We start from the raw sequence: 27,570 nt of genomic DNA on the forward strand, positions 1-27,570 counted from the left end.
TGGATTTAAATTTTATTTAAAAATATTTCATAAAACTGAGTTTTTCAAAGGCAGAGACCATGTCTTTTGTCCTCAGGACCTAGTACAAAGCTTTGCACATCATAATTGCTCAGTGAATATTAGTTTAATGGATGCATGGGTCACACAAGTTACTGGACTGGGTTATTCAGGCCCTAGCCCTGGCTTTAAGGACTCTGGAGAGATTTCTTCCCTTTCCCTCACCCAAACCCTCCAGTCACCATGTCATCACACTGTGGTAGCATGAGCCAGGCACAGTGCTTATTGTTATTACCTCTAATTCTCACAATATCCTTAATGGGTGTACACTAATATTGTCCTCATTTTACATTTAATCTAAAATGTTACATGACTTGGCTCAGGTCACCCAGCTAATAACGGAGGAGTCCATGTCTGTTTGTTCACAGGAATTGGCATTTTCAGGTTCATCTCTGTACCCTCAAAGATTTCAAGCTGCCTAAGCCTTGACAGACTGAAATAAGAATTCTCTCCAGGAATCTTTTTCAGTAGGCCTGAATCTGGATGTAAATAAAATCCTATTTTGATCAATGTAGGCAAGGCCATGGTGGAATGTTATGGATGATGTTCCAGTTGTGGGGAAGTGCAACCATTTCAGCCTGCCAATTATCTTCCACTCAGGTGGAGGAAATGAGGAGCATTGCTTTCCATAACTGACTTGGCTTGTAATTTTCTGAGCAAATCACACCTTTCCTAAACCTTGGTTTCTATTTCTACCAAATGGGGTCGAAAACACCGATCTGACTAGTAGCGTTAAGATTAAATAAGACAACAAGGAACATGTATAAATGAGCCATGGACGTGGACTACAGGGTGGTGATTGGCTGTGGGAGGGGGGCGGGGGAGAGTAACGGGGTAAAAATTGGGACAACTGTAATAGAATAACAATTAAAGATTAAATAAGACTGCTAATAGCTTAAAGTGTCTAATCACAGTACCCTCGCGCGTAGTAAGCAAATATATCTTAGCAATGAGTGGAGGGTAAAGAGCTGGGAACCCTAAGCTAGTCAGATTTGGAGTCTGGGTAGGGCCTAAAAGGATGGCGTCAGTGGATTGGGCCAGTCGAAGAGGGCGGGCTAACAGGGCGGAGCTAGCCGCGTACCGGCGCAGAACTGAGCTTTGAATCAAGCGCGGTAGTTTCAGCGGTAGCCAATCCTAGAATACGATTTCCTTCGGTCAGTTGTTGCTGAGGCTCACAACCACGCGTCTCTTACCAAGATCAGTTCTAGCCGTTGCTACTATGCCCGTGCTCGGCTCTTGCGTGTCCATCCGTTACGACAGTTTCCCAGATTATTCGGACCGGAATCAGACCCTCGACTTCCCGCTCCGAAAATGCAGAGCAGCACCAGCTTCCCTTTCTGTGGAAGCTGCTGGTTGATTCCCAGTAAGGAGTTGTAGTACCAAGATTCCAGTTCCTACGCGACTTGCTAGGGACAGTGGGAGTTGCTTTTCTGGGGGAAAGCAGACCAGAAAGTAAAGGTACCCCGCGGAATAAGAAGCGAGGGAGTGGGTATCCTGGGGCTTGACTGGGTTGAATTCTGGCCCTTTAAACCGGAGGGGGAGGATCCGGAAGTGGATGGGCGGGGCGAAGGGCCCTGATATATAAGAGGGCCCAGGCGCGCGGGGTCTCCAATCTGCCATTTTCTGTCCCTGTATTAGTTTCTGTCGTCCCAAATTCCCCGTTTTCTCACAGGGTGTATTCCGTCCGCTGGCCCACCACCTCAGGGGAAGGATGGACGGAGAGGCCACAGCCACTGCCGCCATCACTGCGGAGCTGGTTTCTGCCGACAAGTAAGCGGGACTACGGAGAGCTTGAGGCACTGGCCAGTCCACGGGGAGGGGGTGGGAGACTGGTGCTCCCCGGAATGAGAGACCGGTGGGTTGGAGGGCTTGCCTCCCAATAAACAACCGTTGCTGTTCGGGGAGGCCTGGGCACTGGAGTATCCCACCCCTTGGAGAGAGCCTCGCGCATTAGCAGTTACGCCGGTTGGCTGGCGCCCCCTGCCCTGCTTTCCGCGGCCGCCATCTTGCCGGGGGCAGCGGCAGCTGTTTCCATCACCAGCCCCTTTTCTTCCTTCCTTGGCCCGGGGCTAACGGCGGGGAGGTGGGGCCCTAGCGCGCCTGCGTGCCCTCACGCCCCAACTATCCCCGCACTCCTGGCGAGTGACTTAAGTGGGATCCCCAAACAACCTGAGAAAATAACCAGTAAGAGATTTGGCGCCAAAGGGAAAAAAAAAAGCAAAACCCTGCAGGACAGCATGGACCCGTGGGGTCCGGGGTGGGCGGAGCCTCTCGGGGGCGGGATCTTGCGCCAGTGTTCGCTGGTCTCCGCCGGCTCTGGAGCAGGGGGAGGAGCCTTGAGGAGGCGGGAAAACTTCCATTGTTTAGGGCTGGGTGGCCGGAGCGTAGGACTTCCGCAGTGGGGCGCCTTGCATCTTGTTTCTTGCGGTCAGTTGGCTCACCTCGTGGCCTCCTGCCTTCTGCTAGCCAAGTTCTTCGGTTTGCATCGTGGTTCTTTCGACTTTGGGAGTTTTAGCGAGAGAGGCTGCTTCTGGGGCTTCTTCGGGATGCGAAGCTGCATCGCCTGGCGCTACGTCGGCTTTACGCAGTGTAGCGGTGTCTGGTTGTCACATGAACGAGCAGTATATGCGCCAAGTGTAGTAGAATGACTGGAGGGAACGCTGGGAGATACCGTTTTGAAAGCACAGTGCCACTCAGACTTGAGATATTTTTTGAATAAATGAATGGAACACTCCATTCATTACAGAAAACAAATGCTCTTTTCCATCTAATAAGTCTGACTTTCCAGTCTTCCCTTATTTTATAGGGACCTTGTTAATTTTTCTTTCTGCACTTTAGAAGTTAGCTGTCTCTGCTATACAGGGAAAAGTTGCTGTGCGGTTTTTATAATTGATCTACTTCTATACCCTTATTTTCGTTTTAAGTTTAATCTTTATTGTATTTTTTTCTCGTTACTATTTAGTCCCCTTATACTTCCTCCCCCCCCCAGCAATCACCACACTGTTGTCCATATCTGTGAGTCCTTTTTCCTTTTAGCCTTACACTTTATGATTGTGTTAGTACATGTACAGTTACCAGAGGTTTATCTCTACCTGTGCCACCTATCACTTTTTGGGTCTTTTTGAATGTTTATATTTGATCCATGTGAGTATATCGTGAAGTAGTTCTCTGCTGTAGGTGAGAAAAGTCAGTCACGATCGGAATGCCGAAATTAATTCCAAATTAATAAGCTGTAGAGTCTGCATTAAACTAGTATTTCAGGTGTTTATTTTGTCATTACCCACCTAAGGAAATTACCTGAAAACTTAATTAGCTAGTCTGAGAGAACAATAGGGGCACCATTCCTCAGTTAAGTGTTTGGGCTATTCACAGGTAAAGTGCTTAAGGCATTGAAGGGGGAGGGTAAAGAAAATGCTTTTGGAGTTTAGACTTTAATAAGAATGCACATTATAATTTCAGCATAACCATTGAAAGAATAAAAACGTGTAATTTCCAAACCAGTAGAGAAAAAGTGGAATGGGAAATAAATTTCAATTCAGTTTTTTTAATACCAACTTAATTGCTCAGGTAGTGATGTTGGGCCACAGTTTTTGCATCTGTGAAAAGCTTCAATATGGCTTCTGTTCCTCACGCCAGTTAAACAATTGCTAAAAGTAATCAAAGATTGAATGCTAAATCAGTCCTCATTATAACTAGCTTTCTGACTAGTTTGAATTTATGTTTATGTTAGAAAACAAAGGATATAAATGGTTTGTATTGTAGTGGTGAGAAGGAATGAGAAAGTTCAGAAAGTGGAAGTCCGATGTGATACATAGAATTTTGGCTTCACTATCTTAATTCCTGAGCTCCTTATCTGTTGCTTTAGAAGGTGTTAAAAATAAGTGGGTTAGCTCAGTAATAAAGTTCTACCAAGTAATGATTTAAGTGCCAGGCCTTGTGCTTGGTTCTAGGCTACAGCTAGGAAAAAATAGACATGTTTCTTTCCTTAGAGCTAAATCCTGGTGGGAAGTACAGAAAGTCAATAGGAAATTGGGACATAGTATGAGTTGTGATGGGGGGTCACATAGGTTACGAAGTCATCTATGTAATTGGTTGTTACTTATCTGTAAAATAGGAATATTGCCACCTGCCATAAGGGTTTTTTTGTGTGGGGGAGAATTAAATGAAAATAGGCCCTGCACATGCTATGTCTTTAGTCATGTTTGCCCTGAATTGCCAGTTGAATGTTTTTCATGTTCCATAACCACCTCAAATCAACTGGTCTTAATACTTAACCCCTCAATTTTCACTAATGAATTCTGTTCTTGTATCTTATTTTGGTTAGATAATGCTGTTCCAACCCCAGAAATAAAAAATTCTGGACTCCTCCTTTCTCCTTTTCTAGTTTCTAAACAGTCACTAGAATTTAGCAGTTTGCATATTCTGTAGCAGGGCTAAGCCTTGAAGCCCAGATAAGGGAAAATGAAATGGTGGGGATTGTAGTGAATTTTCCCTTAAAGTAAGCAGCTGTTGTTTAAAGTTGATAGCATGATGTTCTGTGTATTTTGGCCCCTCCCCCCTTTTAAAGTTATTTAAGTGGGAAGGTGAATCTGGTTTCCCTAGGTGAATGGTGGCTATCACAGATAGTTAAATAGCATTGCACCTCATCTCTCACCTGTGTGGGGTACAAAACATTTTTGGGTATCCTTGTTGCCATTGGTGCCTGAATCTTCGTAGCATGTATGTACAGAGTTAATATTTATTTTTAGTACTCACGCACTATTTGGACATTAGTGTTCTATCACATTGTGTTGGTTTGGGAACTGTTTTTACTGGTCTGCAGAGATAAGTATAAAAAATTGGAGTCTGCATTTAGAAACAAATTTAACATTACTCTGACATTTCTGTTGTAAGTATTTTATAGAAACTCCACTTCTTAACACATTGGAAATTTTTAAAAAGCTGATCTTTCAACCACAGGTAATTTGAGAAGCTTTATGCTACAATTTGGCCAGAATAACTTCTATTGAACATAACTATGATAAAATGTTTGTGGATGGATAAAGATACCAGGCCATTTCAGGGTTCTGGGCAGATCTGCTTGCTTACCTGCTGCTAAAAGTACTGCCTTTTAAATTGTGCCTTATCCTGGCTCTAACCATGAAATCTGCTTATTTTCAACCTGTTTTCCTCCCATTCCTCAGGGATTTCATCAAATTTGTAAATCAGTGTAGTATCTACAAAAGGATTAGGAGTTACAAGCAAAGAGTTTGGATTCTGCTGAAAGTAACTGACAACTTTTATCTCTATAAAGAATGTTCTAGGACTCAGATTCCAATATAGTTAGTCCCTTCTTGGCATTTAATCACTTCTGCCTTCGGGCTTCTAAATAAGTTGTCCCCTCTGCTTAAGTTTCGTTGGAGACTTCTTGTCTCCAATACTTAGCATATATAGTAGGTACTGAAATGCCTTTTACATTTACTTATTGAATTGAGTAAGCTCTTTTAATTATTGATTTGTTTCATCCGTATACATATACGAGGGGAGGACCCAAAAAACTACTTATTTATAAAAAGTTGTGTATCCCTTACATGTTTTTTTTTTTTTTTTTTTTTAAGTTTGTTTATTCTTAGAGGGGAAGGGAGGAGGGAGCGAGAAAGAGAGGGTGAAAAAACCACATCAATCTCACACATTGATGTTTCTCTCCTCTTTCTCCTCTAAGAATAAATAAATTACACATCTATCTGTTGCCTCTCATGCCCCAACTGGGGACCTGGCCCATAACCCAGGCATGTGCCCTGACCGCGAAGTGAACCAACAATTCCTTGGTTCACAGGCCAGTCAGTGCTCAATCCACTGAGCCACACCAGCCAGGGCCAAAGCGCTCTCCTTTTGACGCAATACACATATTGAGACATTTTTTCATTGCTCATGTTTTGAATTTATTGGTTTTGATGCCTTTTAGTACTTTGCCATTTTTTGTTTCCCTTTTTCCACATCAACAAAATGTTTCCCTTTGAGGACTTTTTTCATCCAGGGAAATAAGCAAAAGTCTCTTGGGAGACAGGGTCATGCTATTTTTTGGTCAAACTGCTAAACACTCAGCGTGGTGTAGGCAGGTGCGTTCTTAAATCACCCATCGTGAAATGGGCAAATGCATTGAAAAGAGTCTTCAAAAAAAAATTATGAAGTCGAGTGCAGCCTTTCACAACAATTGCCAGCTGGTGCGCTGATACAGATGGGTTCCTAGAACACTCACCTAGTGGGGGAAGCCTGTACTACAAGAAGAGACCTGCCCTCCAGAAGATAATTCTAGGTTTTTTTGGGTCTCCCCTCCTTTTACATTATCAATTTTCATAAATTTGGTGTAGCTAATAAAGTCCAAGTGTGAAAAACTAATTGACTCAGTTCTATTTGTTGTGTGTATTTTAACCTTTTGGGGAGATTTCAGTAGTTGTCTATATGGGAAAATACTTATTTTTACAGCTTTTTTTCTCTCATACTTCAATCTTTTAATTTCTTTTTTTTTTTTTTCTATAGTACTCTAATTCTAACTTAGTGCTTCTGAGTTGTTGGTACTTAATAGAAAAGTTGCCTCTTACCACTGTTTTAAATTCAGAGGAATGACATGAGATTGTTATAGAACAATACTTTTTTTTAAAGATTTTATTTATTTACTTTTAGAGAGAAAGGAAGGGAGAGAGAGTGAGAAACATTGTGTGGTTGCTTCTTGCATACCCCAGCTGAGACCCGGCCTGCAACCTAGGCATGTGCTCTGACTGGGAATCCAACTGCCACACCTTTCAGTTCGCAGGATGGCTCTCAATCCACTGAGACACACCAGCCAGGGCCAACTGTATTTTTTTCTCCATTTCACCACCACAGCTGACAGCACTCTTTAAGAACTCATTTGCAGTGTAATGGTCCTTGACTTAAGCTCTGGTGTGCTTTATGGACACTTTATTTATTTAAAAAAATTTTTTAATTGATTTTTGGGGAAGGGTGGAAACCTAGATTTGTTCCACTTAATCCACGCATTCATTGGTTGTTTTTGTATATGTCCTGACTGGGTTAGAAGGCGGATTGGGATGAGGACCAACCAACTGAGCTACCTGGCTAGGGCTCGAGGACACATGTATAAATGATATATGTCCTTACCCAAATGTTGCCTTTGGGATATAGGTGAAAACTGATGATGAAGCAGGTAAAAATGGCAAGGATTTAAATTAATATCAAATGAAGGGTGTCAATCTCTGTAGGGTTCCTAAGCAGTAACTTAAGTCATAACTGTCTTGAAACCTACTGAGGTATTACATACAATTGTATTGTAAAGGGTAAATTCTTCTTTCCCTTTACCGTAGTCCCTCTCTATAGTGTGGACTCACTGTATTGCGGGATTTTTAAAAATATTAAATTTAATGATTTAGTGCGGATTTTTTGTTATATCGTGGGATTTTGCAATACTGTATACATGTTGTTAAAAGTTACGTAGGTTTAAGAGTAGAATATGTTTAAGAACATAAGTAATGTTCATAAATGTGGAAAAGGTTAATAAGGGACTGGGAACAGTTTATAAGTGTGTGGGGAGGGTTTATAAAGCCTTAAAATATATATAAATACTAAAATAAATGTAAGGTTCCTACTTCGCGGATTTTCACCTATCATAGGGGGATCTAGAAAGTAATGCCCCCAATAAGTGAGGGAATACTGTGTTTACCAATTTTCAAAATAATGCAGAGTTCTATCATTCTCCAAAGATGACTAATGAGTTTTTTGTTTTTGTATCATTGAGAACTTGTGGATGTAAACATATTTGACGTTTTTAATTTGTTGCGTTATCTTGTTGATGCTTAATTTGTCCTTTCTTTTGGCCTGTGGGTTATTAGGGTGATTCCTGGATATACTTGTGTAATATATTTGTAAATTACTATGAAACATGTCAAGCAGACAGAACCCTATGCTTTCCTCTGGATTCCCCATATTTCCTTTATAATTCCTCTTTTTAAAAATTTGATTTGCCCTGGCTGGTGTAGCTCAGTGGACTGATTGTCAGCCTTTGAACCAAAAGGTCGCTGGTTGATTCCTGGTCGAGGCACATGCCTGAGTTGAGGGCCAGGTCCCCAGCTGGGGGAGTACAAGAGGAAACCAGTTGATGTTTCTCTCACACATCAATGTTTCTCCCCCTTTTTCTCCTCTCTCTAAGAATAAATAAATTTTTTAGTTGATTTATTCTTAGAGGGGAAGGGAAGGAGAAAGCTGGAGAGAGAAACATCAATCCTCTGCCTCTCCCACAACTGGAGACTGAACCTGCAACCCAGGCATGTGCCCTGACTGGCCTTTTTTCACTTTGGGTTGACGCCCAACCAACTGGTCAGTGCAGATGGGCGTTCAGTAAAAAATGATAAATCACAGGGCTGTAATTTCTTTTTGCATGACTTCTGGCATGTGATTCAGTCCCAGACTCATCTTTGTACTTTTCTCTTTTCCAGCTTAGAATTGTGTCTCAATGGAGTCTTGGTTTCTTTTAGTGAGAAATATATTTTCAGGAATAGAGTGTGGTTGTTAGGGGTACTCATTGCTATAGAGTTGATCATTATTTCTAGACTTTTTCAGTAAACACAATTATAAAATGTTTTAAAGATACTTATTAGGACTTTCAATAATGAGTGTTCTGAGAAACTTTGCTTCTTTTTTTTTTTAAGCTTATTTTGAGTTCTATAGAATGAGGTTTATAGGAATGCTTATATTGCATTATAACAGATAACTGCATTCTCTTTCATCTGATCATAAACTCAAAGCTAACAGACTCTTGTTTGTAGTATACCTCATGGCTAGCAAATAAGCATTTAGTGAGTATTCGAATGAGTAGGATTAAATTTGATACTGTAAGTAAATATTATGATTTTAGTATCATGTTGGGCTTTTAATAAATGGTATATATTTTTTAACATTTAATTTTCAGGTTTAGTATAACCTCCATTTGTACTTTTCCCCCCTTAATTTTTCATTACAGAATTGAAGAAGATGTTCCTGCTCCTTCTACCTCTGCAGATAAAGTGGAGAGGTGAGAACACTTACATGGTACAATTAGATTTATATCTGCAACATAAATTATAAGAGCTATATAACTTGAGGGCAGTTAGTTTCATTATTATTGTCTATTTATAACTTACACATACTTTTTATTTACTTCATTGAAAGCCTTATGGTACATATGATGTTTTACATGGTTGATCTCAGCTTCGTTCACACTGACATCACTGAGTTGTATTTGGGTTTTTATGCGCAACTGCCTCAGTTGCTGCCTTTGTTGCTGGTTTGTTTTCTTTTGGGATCAAGGTAAGTACTTTTATATAAAATCTTATTTTTAATTCCTTCTCTGGAGATTCTTTCCTGGATTCTTAGCTTTGCATAATTATACCTGCAATGGGACCAGTATCCTAAAAGTCAACAATATAAATCCGCCTCCTCCAACATCACATGATCTTCTGATTCTACTAGTTAACAAAAAATATCCAAGGCCAGCCACAACAAATCCTAACAAACCATATAATACCAGTGCTATTAGAGGGCTTCCTCTTCTATAGGCTCTCCTAAACAATTCAGTTTCATTATTTGAATAGGTAATAAGTAAGACCAAATATAAGTTAACTTGTTTGTAATTTAGTGTCTGGAGTCCTGACAATGATGTCTTCAGGTTTTGCATTTGATTAAAATACTAGAATTGCAAGTTATTTAGTTCTGCTCCTTACTCAGTATACAACATGCCTGAGAAATGCTAATGTATTCTTAGAAACTTCTTCCAATACAGCTCTCTTTTTGTAAGGTTGCCATTTTCAATTTTGACATTATTGTAGTTTAATAAATTTTTAATTGAGAAGTTTTTTTTCCGTTAATTTTTAGAGAAACACTGATTTGTTCTTCCACTTATTTATGCAGTCATTGATTCTTCTCTTGATCTTAGCCTAAAGGCCGAGAAGTGATGTTTGATTCTTGTATGTGCCCTGACCAGGGATCGAACCGTGGCAAATTGGGGTGATAGTCTAAATCAGCTGAACTACCTGGCCAGGGATAAATATTTTAAATTTTATATTGAGCCCATATCTACTTCCATGTAACTTCCCCCTCTTCATGTGATCATGGTTTTTAACATGAGGTAATAACTAGAAAGCTTATCTAAAAGGTTGATACCTGGGTTGTATCTCTAGAAATTTTATTCATTAAGCTTGAGGTAGAATTCAGGTTTGTGTATTTTGGGAAAGTTTCTTGATAATTCTTAAGCTCCCTTAGGTTGAGAATCACTCTTTGACATTCTCTTTAATCCTGCTACGGGATACCTGCACTTTTTATTTTATTTTAAGATTTTATGTTTATTTTTAGAGGGAGGGGCAGGGAGGGGAGAAAGAGAGAAACATCCATGTGTGGTAGGTAGCCTCTCGCACGCCCCCAACTGGGGACCTGGCCCGTAACCCAGGCATGTGTTCTGATTGGGAGTTGAACTGGTGACACTTGCTTTGCAGGCTGGCACTAAATCCAATGAGCCAGATCAACCAGGGCTCTGCATGTGTTTTTTAAGAGACTTATTATTTTATGTTTCTTTCCTTCTTTCTTTTTTTCTTTTAAAAAATCTTTGATTTATTTTTCTATTACAGTTGCCCCACTTTTTATGGTTTCTTTTTTTATCAGCTGTGTATAGAATTTAATATCTCTCAAATAATAAAACATTTTTGGGTGCCCATAAAATATTTACAAAAATCAGTCATATTTGACTACAAAGAAAACCTTAACATTGTAAAACCACATCCTCCTTTCTTAATCCAATAAAGTTAAAAATAATGTAAAAAAAGACCATAAACCAAAACAAAATTATAAAATATCTATAAAACTATTGAAGAAACATTTTTAACAAAATCCAAATGTCACAGTGAAAACTAACTATACTCAGAAAACATTTATATCGTAAATGTTTTCATTATTAAAGAAGATAATGTCAAAAATAAAGTTATTTTTTTACCTTAAGAAATTAGGAAAGAAAAAACAGCAAAGTAAACCAAAATTAGGAAGAGGGAATTTAAAGATGAAAGCTAAAATGAATGTGATTGAAAAGAAGTAAAAAGTACAAATAAATATAAAATCCCTCCTTTGAGAAAGATTACTAAAATCTGGCATGATTAAGAAAAAGAAAATGAGCAGAAGTGAATAAAATTACGAATTCTGTAGAATATGTTTTCATGTTGTATCTAAAATCCCCTTGTCATGACTACCTAATTAATGATTTGTGAGTCAGTCTGGTTTTAGGGTAGAAGGAACACTGCTTGGGATTGGTCTTAAACACATTCACATAAGCATTTTTAGAGGTTTATTTTTGGAATATACCATAGTATTTAAATTTTGGGAGGACTGAGCATAAGAGGTAAACAACACAGTGCTGATTGGTAATTATCAATGTTATAGGCATTCACTTTTTTTTTTAAGAGCATAACACTGATTCTGGAAGAAATAAAAAGGATGGTTGGAAAAAGCATGACTAGTTCCATTAAAAATGTATAACAACTGGCCTGAAGTGGATTTTTAAAAATTACTTTTTAAAGAGCGAGAAGAAGGAAACAGAGGTAGAAACATTGATTTGTTATTCCACTTACTTATGCATTCATTGGTTGGTTCTTGTATGTGCCCTGATCAGGGATCAAACCACAACCTTGCTATCTATCTGGCCACGGTGCCTGAAGTGGATGTTTAGTATTGCCTGGCAGTTATATCACATTTCTCTGGTCAAGTTACTTTGCCATTCTGCTAACCAACTTTTTCTTTAACATTTTCTTAAGCATTCAATACCATCACTTCTTACTTGATGGTTTTACTTTGTTTTGGTTATTTTTTAAATTTAATCTTTATTATATTTTTCCATTACCATTTAGTCCCCTCATACCACCCTCCCTCTAGCAATCAACACACTGTTGTCATTGTCTATGAATCCTTTTTCCTTTTGCTCATCCTTTTATCCCCTCACCTACACCCCATCTCTCGAGCTTTCATGGTTTTTTGTGTGTGTGGTTATTTAGTGAGAGAAATTTCTTTACCGTAAATCTGTACCTACATACGAGGTCTGTCCAGAAGGTATCCAGCCATGTAATATGAAAAAGAGAGACATTTATTGAAGAAGATACAAGAAACATTGTACATAGGACAATGATACCTTAGTCCCCTTCAAAGTAGGCACCTTGGACCCTGACAGTTCTCCCAGTCACCATCAGCTACCTTGTCCCTTTTTTCTGAATCTCATCAAAGGTTTGCAGTCCCTTCCCTTTCGATGGTGATTTTGGTTTTGGTTTCTGAACGGTGTCTATTGCCCCCACTGACCAGTATGATGAAGTCGTCATTGTTCATATATGTGCATTCCAGTCCACTCTCCTTGGCTGCCAGGTTATATGGATGTTGCACAAACTTCTTATATTAACAATGGTTGGACTTTCCCCAGACAGACCTCGTATTCTCTTTGGATGTCAGTCCATGTTCTTATTCAGCAGTTTTCAGTGTATAATCTAATCTGTATACCCTTGGGGTCCCCAAGACCCTTTCAGAGTTCCTTTGAGATCAAAACTATTTTTATAATTGGAAGACCATTAGCCCTTTTTACTCCCCTGTAGATATGTTCCACAAAGGCAGAAAATTCTAATTCCCATGCATAACCACCTGGGATTATTTCTTGTCTTAACCAATCATTGCTCTGCAGTTTTGAGCAGTCGTATGTCATAGGTAATATAAGAAAATGTATGTTGTTGGAGGAAGCCACAAGATATTTTGGCTGATAAATAGCTGAAATACCCGTTTTTTTGAAAATATGTGCTGTTCTGCCGTATATGTTTTTGTATCTGATAGTTTTGGTGACTTTTGTACTTAAATATAAAATTTATATTTATTCTTGTTGCATTTATCTTCCGTTCAGCCTATGAACATTCTTTTAAAATATTTTATTTATTTTTAGAAAGATGGGAAAGGAGGGAGAAAGAAAAGGAGAGAAACATCAATGTGTGGTTGCCTTTCACACACCCCCAACTGGGGACCTGGCCTGCAACCCATGCATGTGCCCTGACCCGGGAATCGAACTGGCTATGGCTACCCTTTGGTTTGTAGGCCAACACTCAATCAATCCACTGATCCATACCAGCCAGGAGTATTTTCCCTCTTCTTATTGGATTATTTTAGTCAGGGTTTTTTATATAAGATACGAATCTTTTGTATTAGACCCATGATTTTTGCATATATTTCCTCCCAGTCTAAGTTCAAGTATGGAGACTATTTTTATAAATGTCTCTCAAAAAGCATAAGGTTTTTGTTTTAATGGTCTGTCTGGCTTATTGATTATTTTTATACTTTGTGTTTTTCTATTTAAGAGGTATTTATCAAACTCAGTTACTCAAGACTTACTCCTATATTCAAGAAGCTTTATGATATATATATTTTTTAAAGCTTATTTATTTGTTTGAGAGAGGGGAAGGGTGGGAGAAAGAGAGGGAAAGGAATATCCATCCTTTGCCTCCCATGCACCTCCAACTGGGAGCCAGACCTGTGAACCTTCCGTTTACAGGCTGGTGCTAAGTCCACAGAGCCCACCAGCTAGGGCTTTCTTTCTTTCTTTTTTTTTTAAACCTTTCATTTACAAAGTCTGATCCATTTCTGGTTAACTTTTGTATATGGTGTGAGGTTCACTTGTTTGCATGTGAATATCCCTTTATTCATCTATAATGGGAGAGAGCAAGAGGGAGAGAAACAGGTGCTGGAGACATACATCCCTTTCTTGCCTCTCGCTCCTCTCAGTTGGGGACCTGACCTGCAACACAGGCATGTTCCCTGACCAGAATCGAACCAGGACCTTTCAGTTTGCAGGGATGATGTCCAACCCACAGAGCCACACCAATCAGGGCTGATTTCTTTTTTTAGTTAGTACAATTTGCTGTATGACTTCACTTTATAGTGATAAATGTGAATTAGCTAAATTTTGCAAGGGTAGTTCATGGGATTAAAGTTGTGCTTTAAATGTAGAAATTTTTTTCTTAATGTTTATTTTAAAATGTATTTGACACTGAAATTTTTTTCTTGTAGTCTGGATGTGGATAGTGAAGCTAAGAAGCTGTTAGGTTTAGGACAGAAACATCTAGTGATGGGGGATATTCCAGCAGCTGTCAATGCATTCCAGGAAGCTGCCAGTCTTTTGTAAGTACTGTGTTTTGCTTATGATGTGATTCTGTGTTCCTAATACACTTGAGTCAAAAGGTTATTTTATGAAAAAAATATAAAGTGCAAGAATTTTAAGAGATGATTATTTTTCATATGGGAATTCATAACTAAAACCTACATATAACTGAGCAATTTTATTTGCCTTTGATTTTCCTGAGTAAGGTGATTTGTTTTCTAGGCACTACTAATTACAGTGACCAACTTGTATGTATGTTCCAGGACTTTTCCAATTTTAGCACTGGAAGTTCTTTGGGGAAACTCAGTCTCAAACAAGCTGTGATGGTTGGTCAGCCTACCACTAATGTTATTATTTATTAGCACAGTACTTTTGATAGACTCTTAGCACTTTATATGTTATAACTGCTAGGAATTTGGTAGTTGCCACTAGGTGACCGTATTTATCAATATTTTGAGGAAACAGGTTAGCTCAATGTATAAAAACTGATTATTTTAACCAAGGGCTTGAATGTACCTCTGTACTCTGAGAAAGTTAAAATCTTCAAGCATTAGCCTTTCATCTTATGCCTTGGTTTCAGCTAGTTTCCTCTAAGATCCTATTACCAATAGTAGTTGAAGTAAACGTGGTTAATTAGTTGATTGCGTTAATTACAGCTGAGCTGAAGAAACCCTCCTTATATCGGGTTGGCCAAAAGTCTGTTTTTTTCCATAAAGTAAAAGACATTTTTTTTCATTTTCACCAATAACTTTATTGATTGGATATTTTAAGTATGCTGGCCATCTCCTGCTATTAACTTCTAGTGGGTAGAGGTCAGGGGTGCTGCTAAACATCTTCTGCAAAAGATAGCTCCACAGCAAAGAATGATTTGACCAAAATGTCTAGTACCAAGAAACTTCCACAAATCACTATTGATAGCTTCAATCAGTCACAGTACCTTCTCCATACACAGCACAAATCATCTTTTGTATTTCAGTTGTGTTTTTAACTTTCTTGAAATAATAAAGCATAATGAGCCAAAAATGTTACTTCTTTAATCTTCAATATTAAATTGGCTAAACAAAAATTCACCAATTTTGATATGTTTTTTTAAAAAAATGAACGCTAATATGACAGCTGTCAATACAATTGTTTTGAATGAAGTTAGGGACAACTAAGCAGTACTAGAGCCATATGGAAAAAACAAAACGAACTTTTTGGTCAACGTAATAAAACAAATACTCATAACAAAGCTAGGTTTCAGGTTGAGGCTCACTGTGATTAAGAGTCTTTTTCATTCCTTTTATTCAGTCAGCAGGATTGTATCAGTTCATTTTTCCCTCAATCCCTTACTTCCCTTCTGAACATCTAGAACAGAAACTTAGGATTTATTTCTGGATTCCTGCAATAAACTCATCTGACTCCTGGTTCTTCTGACTTCTTTTGACAACACCCAGGCCTGAAGAACTGGGGCTCTGGTATTCAGTGGTGTGCTAAGGGTAGAGCCCAATTTTATTTGATGTTACAATATTTAGTTATTTTTTGTATAAAAACTTATGGTTATCTTATAAGGTAACATACTAAAATTAAGTTTTTAATACTAAGCACAAAGAAACACTTCTTAGCTTACTCTAGATTCCTGGAGTAATCAGTATACTCACTGTCCTGCTATTAAGGGTGTTTAGGAAGGAGGAAAATTTGAGATGCACTGTCCCAGTCTAGTAGACTACCCTTAATTAAATATGACCTTCATCACACTATTTTGCTTAGTTTCTTTTCTTTTTTAAAATTAAAACAATATTCCTGGTAGTTGGCCTTACTTTCTATGACTTCTGTCAATTCTTTACTCCCATGAAAGCGGTCTCCTTAATCTATATGTAGTACCTCCTTCTCATTTATCATACTTGTATGATTTTTCTCCTTTCTTCACTGTCTACTGTCTAGATAATAATAGCTAAAAAACATAAATCTTTATTTCTAAGCATTGTTTTACATGCTTTTATATACATCCACTCAGTTCTGCAGTAAGTCTTTGCGCAGCTGTTAACATTTCCATTATACAGATGAGAATTCTAAGACGACACTGAGATTTAACTTCCTAGGCACTCTTAAATATTTCATGATGCTTTTCCATGGGCCTTACTCATCCTTTAGGTCCCTGCCAAAGGTCCTCTAACTAACTATATGTAGTTTAGCTCTTGTATTATATATAATAACTAGCAAATTGGTATCGTTTACAATATACAATATATAGAGAGGAGGAAGAACCGACAACACTTAGTAACGTCGTGTACTGTTTCTTTGACCTTGATCAAATTTGACCTTGATCAAAAAGCAAGAGAGGGGGGTGTATTGGTTTCCTAGAAAGTGTTGCTGGAGAAATGTTATAAAGAACTAGAAATAGGTGTTTTCATCTAGATGTTAATTCAGATCTTAAATGTCTATTCTCTTTATAGAGGAAAGAAGTATGGAGAGACGGCTAATGAGTGTGGAGAAGCATTCTTTTTCTATGGGAAATCACTTCTGGAGTTGGCAAGGTATGTCTTTGAAGCTGCAATTTATAAGTAGAATGTTTTGTTTGATGTTTTTCTGTCTCTAAAAAGAAAACATATTTTCTCAGAGAACCACTGATTTGTTTTTGCACTTACTTACTTACTTACTTACTTACTTATTTATTTATTTATTTATTTATTTATTTATTTAAAGGTGTATTTTATTTGGGGGACGGGAACATTGATTCAAGAGAAACGCTGATCAGTTGGCTGTGTTCTGCCCACAACTGGGACATGTGTCCTGACGGGGATCAAACCTGCAACTTTGGCATATGGGAACAATGCTCTAACCAACTTTAAGCTGCCTGGTCAGGGCAAAAGCACAAAATTTTGTATCAACATAATGGTCTAGTTAAAAGCTTTAGTTTACTTGTTTACTAAGTTGTTTACTGGTTTGAGATTTCACATGACTTTTAAGTATGACTGATAAGAATGGGGTTAGAATGAACATGAAATATTAATGGACATTTTGAAAGGCACTTGGTGCAAAGAGTAAAGTTATACTCAGGTTTTGACTTTGGGTTATTAGAATCAGACCTGTCCTTTAGTGAACTCTCAGTAATTTATCAAAGACCAATATAGAGAGAAAACCTTTAAAAGCACTCTCAGCTACTCTAAAATAATTGATCTTAACAAGGACTGAATGAAGGACAATTTGATACACTAGCCTAGTGCATATGTTTAATAAATAAAACAAGTAGTTTTAACTATTATAAATTTGTTGTGTTTTCCACCAGAATTTATTCGCCAGAAAAAAAAAACATTGAGGGTACAAAAATCTAGTAAGTTATCTATAATCTCTTTAATCTCAGTTCTGGTCAACTAATGTTTTGGCGCATACTGGTGATTTGTCGTGAAAATCTTGCCATAATGTTTTCGGCCATTTATGGAAATGTGAATAGATGTGACATTTGAGGAAATATTATAGCCCTATTGTAAAGAAAATATATACCCATTTTGTTGTTCTGATAAAAGTCATCAGTGCTTTTCAGTTGACTGAGTGAAGGATATGCTTATTTCCTTCAGTGCTCTCACAGCCTTAATATATATGAGCAGTTTTGCAGGAGTACCTAGCTTATATTCTCTGCATTTGCTTACTCTTCTGTTGCTTTTATAATTTGGGACTACAATTTCTGTCTTTCAAAATTTGTTAACATTCTAGCCATCACACCTTTGGTACTTTTTCCTTTTGTTCTCCTAGAATGGAGAATGGTGTATTGGGAAATGCCCTGGAAGGTGTGCATGTGGAAGAGGAGGAAGGAGAAAAAACAGAAGAAACTCTGGTAGAAAATAATGATAACACAGATGGTATGTGGAGTTGCATGTGGCATTCAAGAAATGCGACGTGTATTTCTTGTGTACAAGTGGTGGAAATAAGGCTCCTCACTATTCTGGATGGTCTCTTTCTGAGATGCCTGGGTGATAGGTAACCTGCATCTGGTGGAGACCATGATAGAGGCTGCTGATTACAGAAACTGACTGCAGACTTTTGTAAGAGGATAGCTAAATTTTAAAAGTCTGTGAAGCTCAGTTATTTTAATAGCAGTGTTTTCAGAGCCCTTATACATTTTTTGTGTGTAAGAAATTTAAATGTTAATTTCTAAGCTGAATTTGGCTTCTGGCTATAATGTTTAGGAGCAGATGTAAAACTTGGCATCTCCACCTAACTGATAATCAGAGTGCTCAAGTATAACAACGTCTAATTTAAGGAGCTTGGTTTTCTTTCGCAATAAGTTGCTCTGCTAGATGGGGCTTTCCCTTTGCTTTTCTCAAGGGGGCAGGTAATTTGTAGGCCATCTGCTAAAACTTAAGCCAGGTTGTTTGAGGGTTTAAAGGGAATGTATTTTTAGTTTCCATTTATGCGTTTATCATTAAACTCGAAGACATGTTTATGCTTCATGTTCTTTAACCATGTAGAGGAAGCAAGGGAAGAGTTGAGAGAACAGGTTTATGACGCCATGGGAGAAAAGGAAGCAAAAAAAACAGAAGACAAATCTCTGGTAAAGCCTGAAATTGGTAAAGAACAGGAGACTGAAATGGAGAAGGGTGAAAGTGAAGATATGGATATAAGTGAGCCTACAGAGGAACTACAGGAAAAAGTTGAATCAACTCCAGATCACTTAACTAAAACCACTGAAGAGGCAAAAGGAGCAGCAGCACCAGAAGGACTGATTGAAGCTGAGGTCACTTCTGAGAAACCAGAAAAGGAAGCACCAGATGCTGAGGAAGGAAAATCAGTATCTGCAACTGTCATCCAAGAAGAGTACAGAGAAAAAGGAGGTCAGGAGAAGCAGAAGGAGGGAGAAATAATTCTAAGCATAGAGGAGAAGCCAAAAGAAGCTTCAGAAGAGCAGCCTATTGTGACTCTAGAAAAGCAGGGCACTGCAGTGGAGGTAGAAACAGAATCTATAGATTCAACAGTCAAGCCAGTGGATGTGGGTGGGGATCAGCCAAAGGAGCAGGTAGCTGATTCTGAAAATGATCCAGGAAAAGCTGTTCTTGAGCAACTGGTAGAGCAAGAAGTGCTTCCTGCTGAAGAGCCACCAAAGGTGACAACAGAGGCTACAGAAGATGGATCACATGTCTCTGAGAAGCCTGGGCAGGAGGCCAGTGTTCTCCCTAAGGATGGTGCAGTCAATGGGCTGTCAGCTGCAGGAGATCAGACTCCTGTTGAACCAGCGACTAGTGCAGAGGGATTGGCAGAAATGAAAGATGGCTCAGGACTAGAAGAGAAGGTCAGGGCACAGTTGGTTCCTAACCAGGCGGAGACTAAGCTGTCTGTAGAAGAGTCTGAGGCAGCTGGAGATGGGTTTGAGACCAAGGTAGCCCAGGGGGCTACTGAGAAATCCCCTGAAGACAAAGTTAAGATAGCTGCTAATGAAGAAACACAGGAGAGAGAAGAACAGATGAAAGAGGGTGAAGGTAACCGGGATATGCCAGAGCTACAGTGGGTGGAGTACATTCTGGATTTGACTCACTAATCATGGGTAAAAGTCAGCCTTCCATTCAGGATTTTCCGTCTGCCTTTGGATTAAGAAAGGGCTAAATAAAAATGGGGGTAGATAAGAAGGTTGTGATAAGTTGAGCAAGTTAAATCAAAAGTAGAAGGTTGTCTTTAGCTGGCTTATAAACTAACGCTTTTACTAACTGCAAAATAGGCCTCTGATTTCTGAGACTTGGCTAGTTATTAGTAACTTGTACCATACTGGCCAATAAAGGTGGATGGGAGTAGATTGGGGTGGGTAGAGAGTTAATGGACTAGGCTGGCAGAGAATGCTGAATGGATGTTCACTTGCATGCCTCTGGATTGTTTTACTTACTGCTCACATGGTTCCTCTTCTCTGCTTTAGGAAGCAGGATAAGAGCAGTAGAATCCACTGAACTGGTACACTTAAGCAGGCATGCCATTTAAATGGAGGTAGTTAACTCTTGAAGGCTGTGTTACCAGAGTGAAAGAATTCTGGTGACTCTTTAATTTTAGTCTTCAGGAAGTACTTAGAGGCTATTCACGTTAATCAAATTAGTCCCCTCCAAAAGATAACCAAAAATTTCATTAATCCTCTTGCTGCTTTCTCCATCATTTTATGCTTGCTTTCTCTGCCAAAGTGAAATTTTTGTTACCTCAAACATTTTATTAAAAGTGTAGATGCTTTCTTTATATGCTATTATTTAGTCTACTTTTCATTCAATTTAAGATATATGAGCCTCTAATTAGTAATTACATAATTGGCACGTCTGAATTGAGTTGTACTATCATTTGAGGATTCTACTGTTTATAAGTTTCATCTAACGGTGTTAATAACCATAGGTATATACCAATTAATTGTTCGTATACTTGACAGACTATTTCAAGAGTTTTCTTAAGTTTCAGATTTTTAAAGACCCATTATCATTATTTAGAACTCATTCTGATAAACTTCAACCTCTGTGCAGGTTTCTGCGCTCCAGCCAGCAAAGGCACGGTAACCAGAAGTGAATTTGGCTAAATGGTATCACCATTGGGCTGTTTTATGTGTTTTCGAATTTCTTTATGGGAAAAGCACAGAATTGAATTTCTCAATTTTTAAAATCTCCCATGTATTTTTTTATTTATTCATTGTGTAGAGATGGGGGAAGGGTGGGAGAGAGAGAACATCAATTTGTTGCACTTACTTTATGCATTCATTGGTTGATTCTTCTATGTGCCCTGACCAGGATCGAACTCGCAACCTTGGCATATTGGGCTGATGCTCTAACTAACTGAGCTACCTGGCCAGGGCTAACAACTTCCATGCCTTGATCTTTAATGATAGTGAGCAAAGATAGTAAAAAGCACTGTTGGCTCTCTTTAAATTAGACTTTGAGTAATAAGCTACACTAGAGATGTCATATTTCTCCACAGTTTGTTCAAAAATTATTCATCTGGATCACCAGTAACATTCATTGTTAGAACTCTCTCACATGTTACTTTTGACTCCAAAATAATGCTAGGTAATAAGTAGCATTACTCCAGTTGGAGTGATAAAGGATATTGAGGCTAAGGGTTACATGAGTTGTTTAGGGTCAAACAGTAAGTTATAATACTGGAATCCAACGCTAGATCTGACTAGAATGTATTGCTCTTCCCCAAGCAACCTCATACTGAAGAAGGCAACTTTTATCTTCTCCCTTAACCCAACTCCTATCAGGAATTTATGTGGCAACACTGGTCTGCAGAAATCATGTAATTTTTCTCTTAAAACCCAATTTCTTACCACCTCTTAGACTGTTCATGTCCCTAATAAAGATTGGTCTGGTGTTTTTTCCAATTTCATGCTAGATGAGATTAGTAAGGGAATAAAATTTTAATATTGGATATAAAGCTTCGCCATGCTCAGATGGACTGTACTGGTCAGTCTGTAGTGGTTATCTGACTTTGTCCTCTGAGAGTGCTTAGAATAACTAGAGAATCAGCAGATTGCTTTTACTTTGCCTTGGGCTACAAGATCAGAGAAATGGTATAAAATAGTGTCTTCCTTTTCTCTGAAGTATGGGAATACCTTAAGTTTCCATTTTCAAAGAAGTTTGGAATATATTTTAAAAGTTCTCTGATGGACATCAGGGCATTCCCATTAATACCTGGGTACAAAGTTACCAAGTTGGAAGGTATTGTCTTAAAGTTACGGCTTTCTCATTAACCTAGCTCCCTCTCCATCATTCCATGAAGGTAGCACAGATGCCTCATGAAAAACCAGTATTTTTCTCACACTGTTGTAAGAATTTTAATTTAGAAACTTGATGTAAAACTACAAATAATTAAGATACTTTATGCCAAATTAGATATCATTTTCTAACATTCTGGTATGTGTAGGAACAGGATACCAGATCATTTAGAACAGTATAGCCCCTGGCCAGTGTGGCTTGATAGGAGTGCCTTGCCGGTTCCTAGTCAGAGCACATACCCAAGTTGTGGATTTGTAAAAGGCGGCATCCAATAGATGTTTCTCTCTCACATTCATTCATTCATTCATTCTCTCTCTCTCTCTCTCTCTCTCTCTCTCTCTCTCTCTCTTTCTTTCTTTCTTTCTTTCTCCCCCAGCCCTCTCTCCCTCACCCTCCTTCATCTCTAAAAGCAATGGAAAATGTCCTCTGGTGAGGATTTAGGGAAAAAAGAACAGTATAGAATACTGACATCTAGTCAATTTTACCTGCAAATTGAGAAGATAAGGTGTTTTCTTAGGTCTCTTATGAGCCTACATAGATTCATTTCTCCTATCATTACATAATCTGCTAGAGGACAGGCTTTGTTGTCTAGTCAATAAAATCACTCATCTAGTCTTAACACAAGGGGACACACTTAGAAGTTTGCATATGGAAAAATGATTGTGTTTGGTGGTGGGTATTTGGATTTCAGAAGTACTAAATTACATAGTCAATAGAAATAGGAGAAAAGGCCCTTGATAAAATAGAGCTTGTTTGCTATAGAGGAATTGTTTGTACCCCAAAAGCCTATTTTAATTACATGACATTCTGAACTTTATGTGCCGTGTAGAGATATTTATTAGCAGCCTGTCCTTATAGCCACTTGACTTGTAAGTATATGTCAGTATGGTGTTATTATGGCTGCAGATTTTAACATGTTGCTGGAATAAAATAACTGGTTGTGGTACTTTTCAAATTCTGTACATGCTAGAGCTGGCTGGAGTGTATGTGGCATGCTCATTGGTGAGAGTTGATAAAGGCTATGCTGTTCTCTCCACAGCTTTATTGTGAGAAAGCTAGTCCAGCATTCTTGCTCTGAATGGACTGGAGTAATTAACTTTTGGTATTTCTCAGCCTATTAGTATTATCTAACACATGGCTTAAAGATGCCAGGAATAGTGGCTGAGGATGCCTCCAACTGCTTCTAGCCTAGTAAACGGAATCTTATAGCCAGTGAATAAGAGGCAGTAGTTAATGTGTCTTCATCCAGTGATCCAGATTGACTTTCAGAAGAGAAACACTTGGCCTTTGATTGTTGAGGGTGTGAACCATAGGTACCAGAAGATTATGCATCTAAGTTTAGATTAGACTTGAATTAGACAATAAACTGACCTTATTTATATCCAGTTCAGATGTTGGCTGATTTGATTTAGCATCTGCCCTTTCTTATCTCAGAATGTAGATTATTTCACAGATGTTTATTGGACTCTTGACTAGTCAGAAGATATCCTTAGTACTCTCAATACTGAGGAATTTTTGCTTGCAGAAACAGAGGGCTCAGAAGAGGAGGATAAAGAAAATGATAAGGCTGAAGCACCAAATGATTCAGTTCTTGAAAACAAGGTAAATTATTTGTTCAGTATCATTGTTTTATTATTATTTTTAATCTTTTTTTTTTTTAAGAATTTATTTATTTTTAGAGAGAGGAGAAGGTAGGGGAAAAGACAGGGAGGGAGAGAAACATCAATGTGTGGTTGCCTCTCGCCGCCCCCAACCAGTGACCTGGCCTGCAACCCAGGCATGTTCCCTGACCAGGAATCAAACCAGCAACCTTTTGGTTAACAGGGCGTCTTCTGCTTTCTTATTGTAGGGCTGTAGTTTACTAGTTAGTATAGGATGTAATATTATTTTGAGTTAACCAAAGAGTTCATTCAGTTTTTTCCATATGATGGCTCCAGTAGTGGAATAATTTTATTAGATTGTATTGTGACAGTTCCCATATTAGTATGCATTTTTTTAAAACTTATGAAAATTGGTGAATTTTTGTGCAGCCTTTTTAGTACTGAAGATGGAAGAAAATATGCAACATTTTTTGCATATTATGCTTTACTATTTCAAGAAAGGTAAAACCACAACTGAAATGCAAAAAAAGATTGTGCAGTATACGGAGACAGTGCTGCGACTGATTGAAGATGTCAATAGTGGTTTGCAAAGTTTCTTGATACTAGGCATTTTGGGCAAATAATTCTTTGCTATGGGGCTGTCTTATGCATTGGAAAATGTTCAGAAGCTCCCCTGGCCTCTACCCACTAGAAGCGAATAGCAGGAGACAGCCAGCATACTTAAAATATCCAGTCATTAAAGTTATTGGTGAAAATGAAAAATGTATCTTTTATGGAAAAACAGACTAGACTTTTTGGCCAACCCAGTATTTAGGCTTGTAATCTAAAGATGCTTGTCTTATATACTTCTGCCTAATCATAATGATTTGGATATACTTTAGTTGCTTCAAGAGAATGAAGAAGAGGAGATTGGGAACCTAGAGCTTGCCTGGGATATGCTGGATTTAGCAAAGATCATTTTTAAGAGGTAAAATCTCTTGGTGCTTCTAGGCTCAGGTTGGGGGGTTGGTGGTTGAAAACAGAAACCAGCTAGGGTTGGACAAATGCTTCTTAAGGTTTCTGATCATTTTTTTCTTCTTTTAGGCAAAAAACAAAAGAAGCTCAGCTTTATGCTGCACAGGCACATCTTAAACTTGGAGAAGTTAGTGTTGAATCTGGTAATACATTTTCCATTTTACTCTCCCCCTGATGTCCACTGTCCCCAAACCAGTCTTTTACAAATTTCCTTGAGATCAGGCTTGATCATAAATTATGGATACTTGGTTTTAAAAAGGACAGTAGGTTTGGGTTCTCTACACTCCCTAGAACAGTGGATAGTCTCTTCTTAAAAGGTACTCTAACTGAAAGTCTTTTAGTAGGTTTTTTAAGTCATTTTGATATTTTTATAATCAAAATTCATGGAGATACTACAAAAAAAGATGAAACATAAACCAGGGGGAGCATTTCCCCAGGTCGGTTTAAAATTTAGAAGTGCTGTAATACTAAATGCTGTTCATTTGGTTGCTTTTCTTTTTCTCTTCATTAGAGAATTATGTCCAAGCTGTAGAGGAGTTCCAGGCTTGTCTAAACCTGCAAGAGCAGTACCTGGAAGCCCATGACCGTCTCCTTGCAGAGACCCACTACCAGCTGGGCTTGGCCTATGGGTACAACTCTCAGTATGATGAGGCAGTGGCACAGTTCAGCAAATCTATTGAAGTCATTGAGAAGAGAATGGGTGAGTGAGCATCAGCTGTTTTCACAGTGATCTTGATGGATCCAGCAATTGACAAGGTTAAAACAGTGGATTGTTTTCTGGTAACTTAACTGATCACTTCAGCCTGTTCTTTGTAGCTGTACTAAATGAGCAGATGAAGGAGGCTGAAGGATCACCTACTGAATATGAGAAAGAAATCGAGGAGCTGAAGGAACTGCTACCCGAAATTAGAGAGAAGATAGAAGATGCAAAGGAGTCCCAGCGTAGTGGGAATGTAGCTGAATTGGCTCTGAAAGCAACTCTGGTTGGTTTGGTTTCCTTTTAAAATTTTGTTAATATTATTTTCGATATCATTGAAGGCATCATGGTGTTACTGTTCTGTTTGCTAGGAATCTTAGTTAAAACTTGGTTTCCAGGGAGTTGGAGATCAGAGGGAACGTGATAGTATGATACTTAGGAGAATAAACTCTGGAGCCAGACTGGGTTTGACTTCTTTGCTATTTACTCTTAAGTGACCATGGGCATTTTTGCTAACTACTTCTAATAGTACTTATTTAACAATTGTAAATTATCTATTTCCATTTTTGAGAACTCCTCTGTATAGATTAGTGAGGTATTGAAGGCTTTACCCCAGATTGCCTGGCTCTGCCTTTAGGTGCTAGGATGTCAGGGTGATAATAGGATGTGCAGGGTTTTAATAGCTACACTCTGCCTGAGCCCCAGGTTGGGGGTGGCAGCTGACGGGTATGGGTAGAGGAGGTAGACAGTGTTGCTACTGTGTCAGAACCACTGGTATTTGAGGTATTGGTTGCTTGGACAGTGGGTACCTGTAGGACTGTCAGTGATCTGGTGGGTTTTATCCTGGGACCCACTAGGGTTTGTCATTGTTCACAGGTAGAGAGCTCTACTTCAGGTTTCACTCCTAGTGGAGGAGGCTCTTCAGTTTCCATGGTGAGTATTCAGGTGAGGTTTGGTTTTGTTTTGTTTTGTTTTTGGTCACTTAATGTTAGGACTCACTTTTTGTCTCACATAGCTGTACCATTGCTAACAAAGGCTTTCTTTTTGCCAGATTGCCAGTAGAAAGCCAGCAGATGGTGCGTCCTCCTCAAATTGTGTGACTGATATTTCCCACCTTGTCAGAAAGAAGGTAAATCTATGTTCAGTCACTTCCTTTATTTCTTCTTTTCTATAAATACACAAGGAGTACCTTTCCTAATACCTGGTGCAAAGGTGGTGAGGATTTGGAAGTAAAAGTAGTTTTCACATTGGTCCAATCAGACCATTTTTGGAAGCTCGCCCATTTTCTTTCACAGTCATTTAGTAGCAGACCTTCTAGTCTACGCTTCTGCTAGAGCTATGAATTCTGAAGTGTCTTGCAGTTGTCCTTTTAAAAATATTAAGCACATTTGTGAAGACTACACAATTATATCTTTAGAGGAAACCAGAGGAAGACAGCCCCCGGAAAGATGATGCAAAGAAAGCCAAACAAGAGCCGGAAATGAACGGAGGCAATGGGGATGCGGTCAACAGTGGAAATGAAGTTTCGGAAAACATGGAGGAGGAGGTGGGCAGTTAAGCAGGGCTTGGACTCTTACCTCATTTCCCCTTGTGCTCAGGGCCTGGGGAACCCAGTCTCCCAAGTGCATGTTTCCCACCTTGAGCCTGTTTGGATTGCTTGAGTGTAACCCTCATGAAAACAGTGAGGTCATGAAGGAAAATAGTTTGTTATAGAATATAGGATGTCTTGCTGACAAATGGAATCCTATATACATACTACAGGTCCCCCTCTAATTGAATATATGAGAAGACACTTATTTGGCAAGACCGTTGGGTCACTTCTGCTTTCTCCTTTCCATGTAATGTGTGAACATTAGCTCTGTCAACCCTATTACAGAGTATTTAAGAAAATGGCTTTATACTTTGGTCACTGCCCTATTAGTATAGGGAGCAAAGTGGAGTTTAGGGGACCTGTTGACTTCCTCTGACTGAGGCCTACTCAGTTGTATGATAGAATGGTTTGAACAAGGGTCACTTATGCCCAGGCTCCCTGTTTATCTTCCAGGCTGAGAATCAGGCTGAAAGCCGGGCAGCAGTGGAGGGGACAGTGGAGGCTGGAACTACAGTTGAAAGCACTGCATGTTAAGAGGGAACAGAGCCTTCCTTCCAAGGGAAAGTGTTTTTGTATATAATGTATTTTTTCACTTTTGGGGGATTCTTTTTGTATAACTTCAATAAAGATTGTACGTAAAGGTTGAGGCTTTGATGATTTTTTTCTTAAATATTGCCTTTGAGCACTCCAGTTTTAGAGTGGCCAAAGGTATTTTTTTCCCCCTT

General features: G+C 38.7%; 1 protein-coding gene across 2 annotated transcripts; it reads left to right on the forward strand.

Annotated features, from left to right (window-relative positions):
• The first annotated feature begins 1,650 nt into the window (after positions 1–1,650).
• NASP (nuclear autoantigenic sperm protein) lies at positions 1,651–27,489 on the forward strand. 2 transcript variants are annotated; one of them, XM_090269359.1, is made up of 15 exons: positions 1,651–1,827; positions 9,050–9,100; positions 14,140–14,250; positions 16,666–16,746; positions 17,963–18,069; positions 18,679–19,683; positions 23,468–23,544; positions 24,425–24,510; positions 24,627–24,700; positions 25,069–25,257; positions 25,374–25,540; positions 26,131–26,187; positions 26,306–26,383; positions 26,672–26,800; positions 27,299–27,489. In XM_090269359.1, the coding sequence occupies exons 1-15, from the start codon at positions 1,769–1,771 to the stop codon at positions 27,377–27,379; spliced, it is 2,352 nt and encodes a 783-aa protein (XP_090125485.1). In that variant the 5' UTR covers positions 1,651–1,768; the 3' UTR covers positions 27,380–27,489. The 2 variants fall into 2 exon arrangements, with proteins under 2 accessions (XP_090125485.1, XP_090125486.1); XM_090269360.1 differs by lacking the exon at positions 18,679–19,683 and having other exon boundaries at positions 1,661–1,827.
• Positions 27,490–27,570: the final 81 nt, after the last annotated feature.

Source organism: Furipterus horrens, unplaced genomic scaffold, assembly GCF_987537825.1.
Source record: "Furipterus horrens unplaced genomic scaffold, mFurHor1.1.pri manual_scaffold_3, whole genome shotgun sequence".
NCBI classification, from domain to species: Eukaryota; Metazoa; Chordata; class Mammalia; order Chiroptera; family Furipteridae; genus Furipterus; species Furipterus horrens.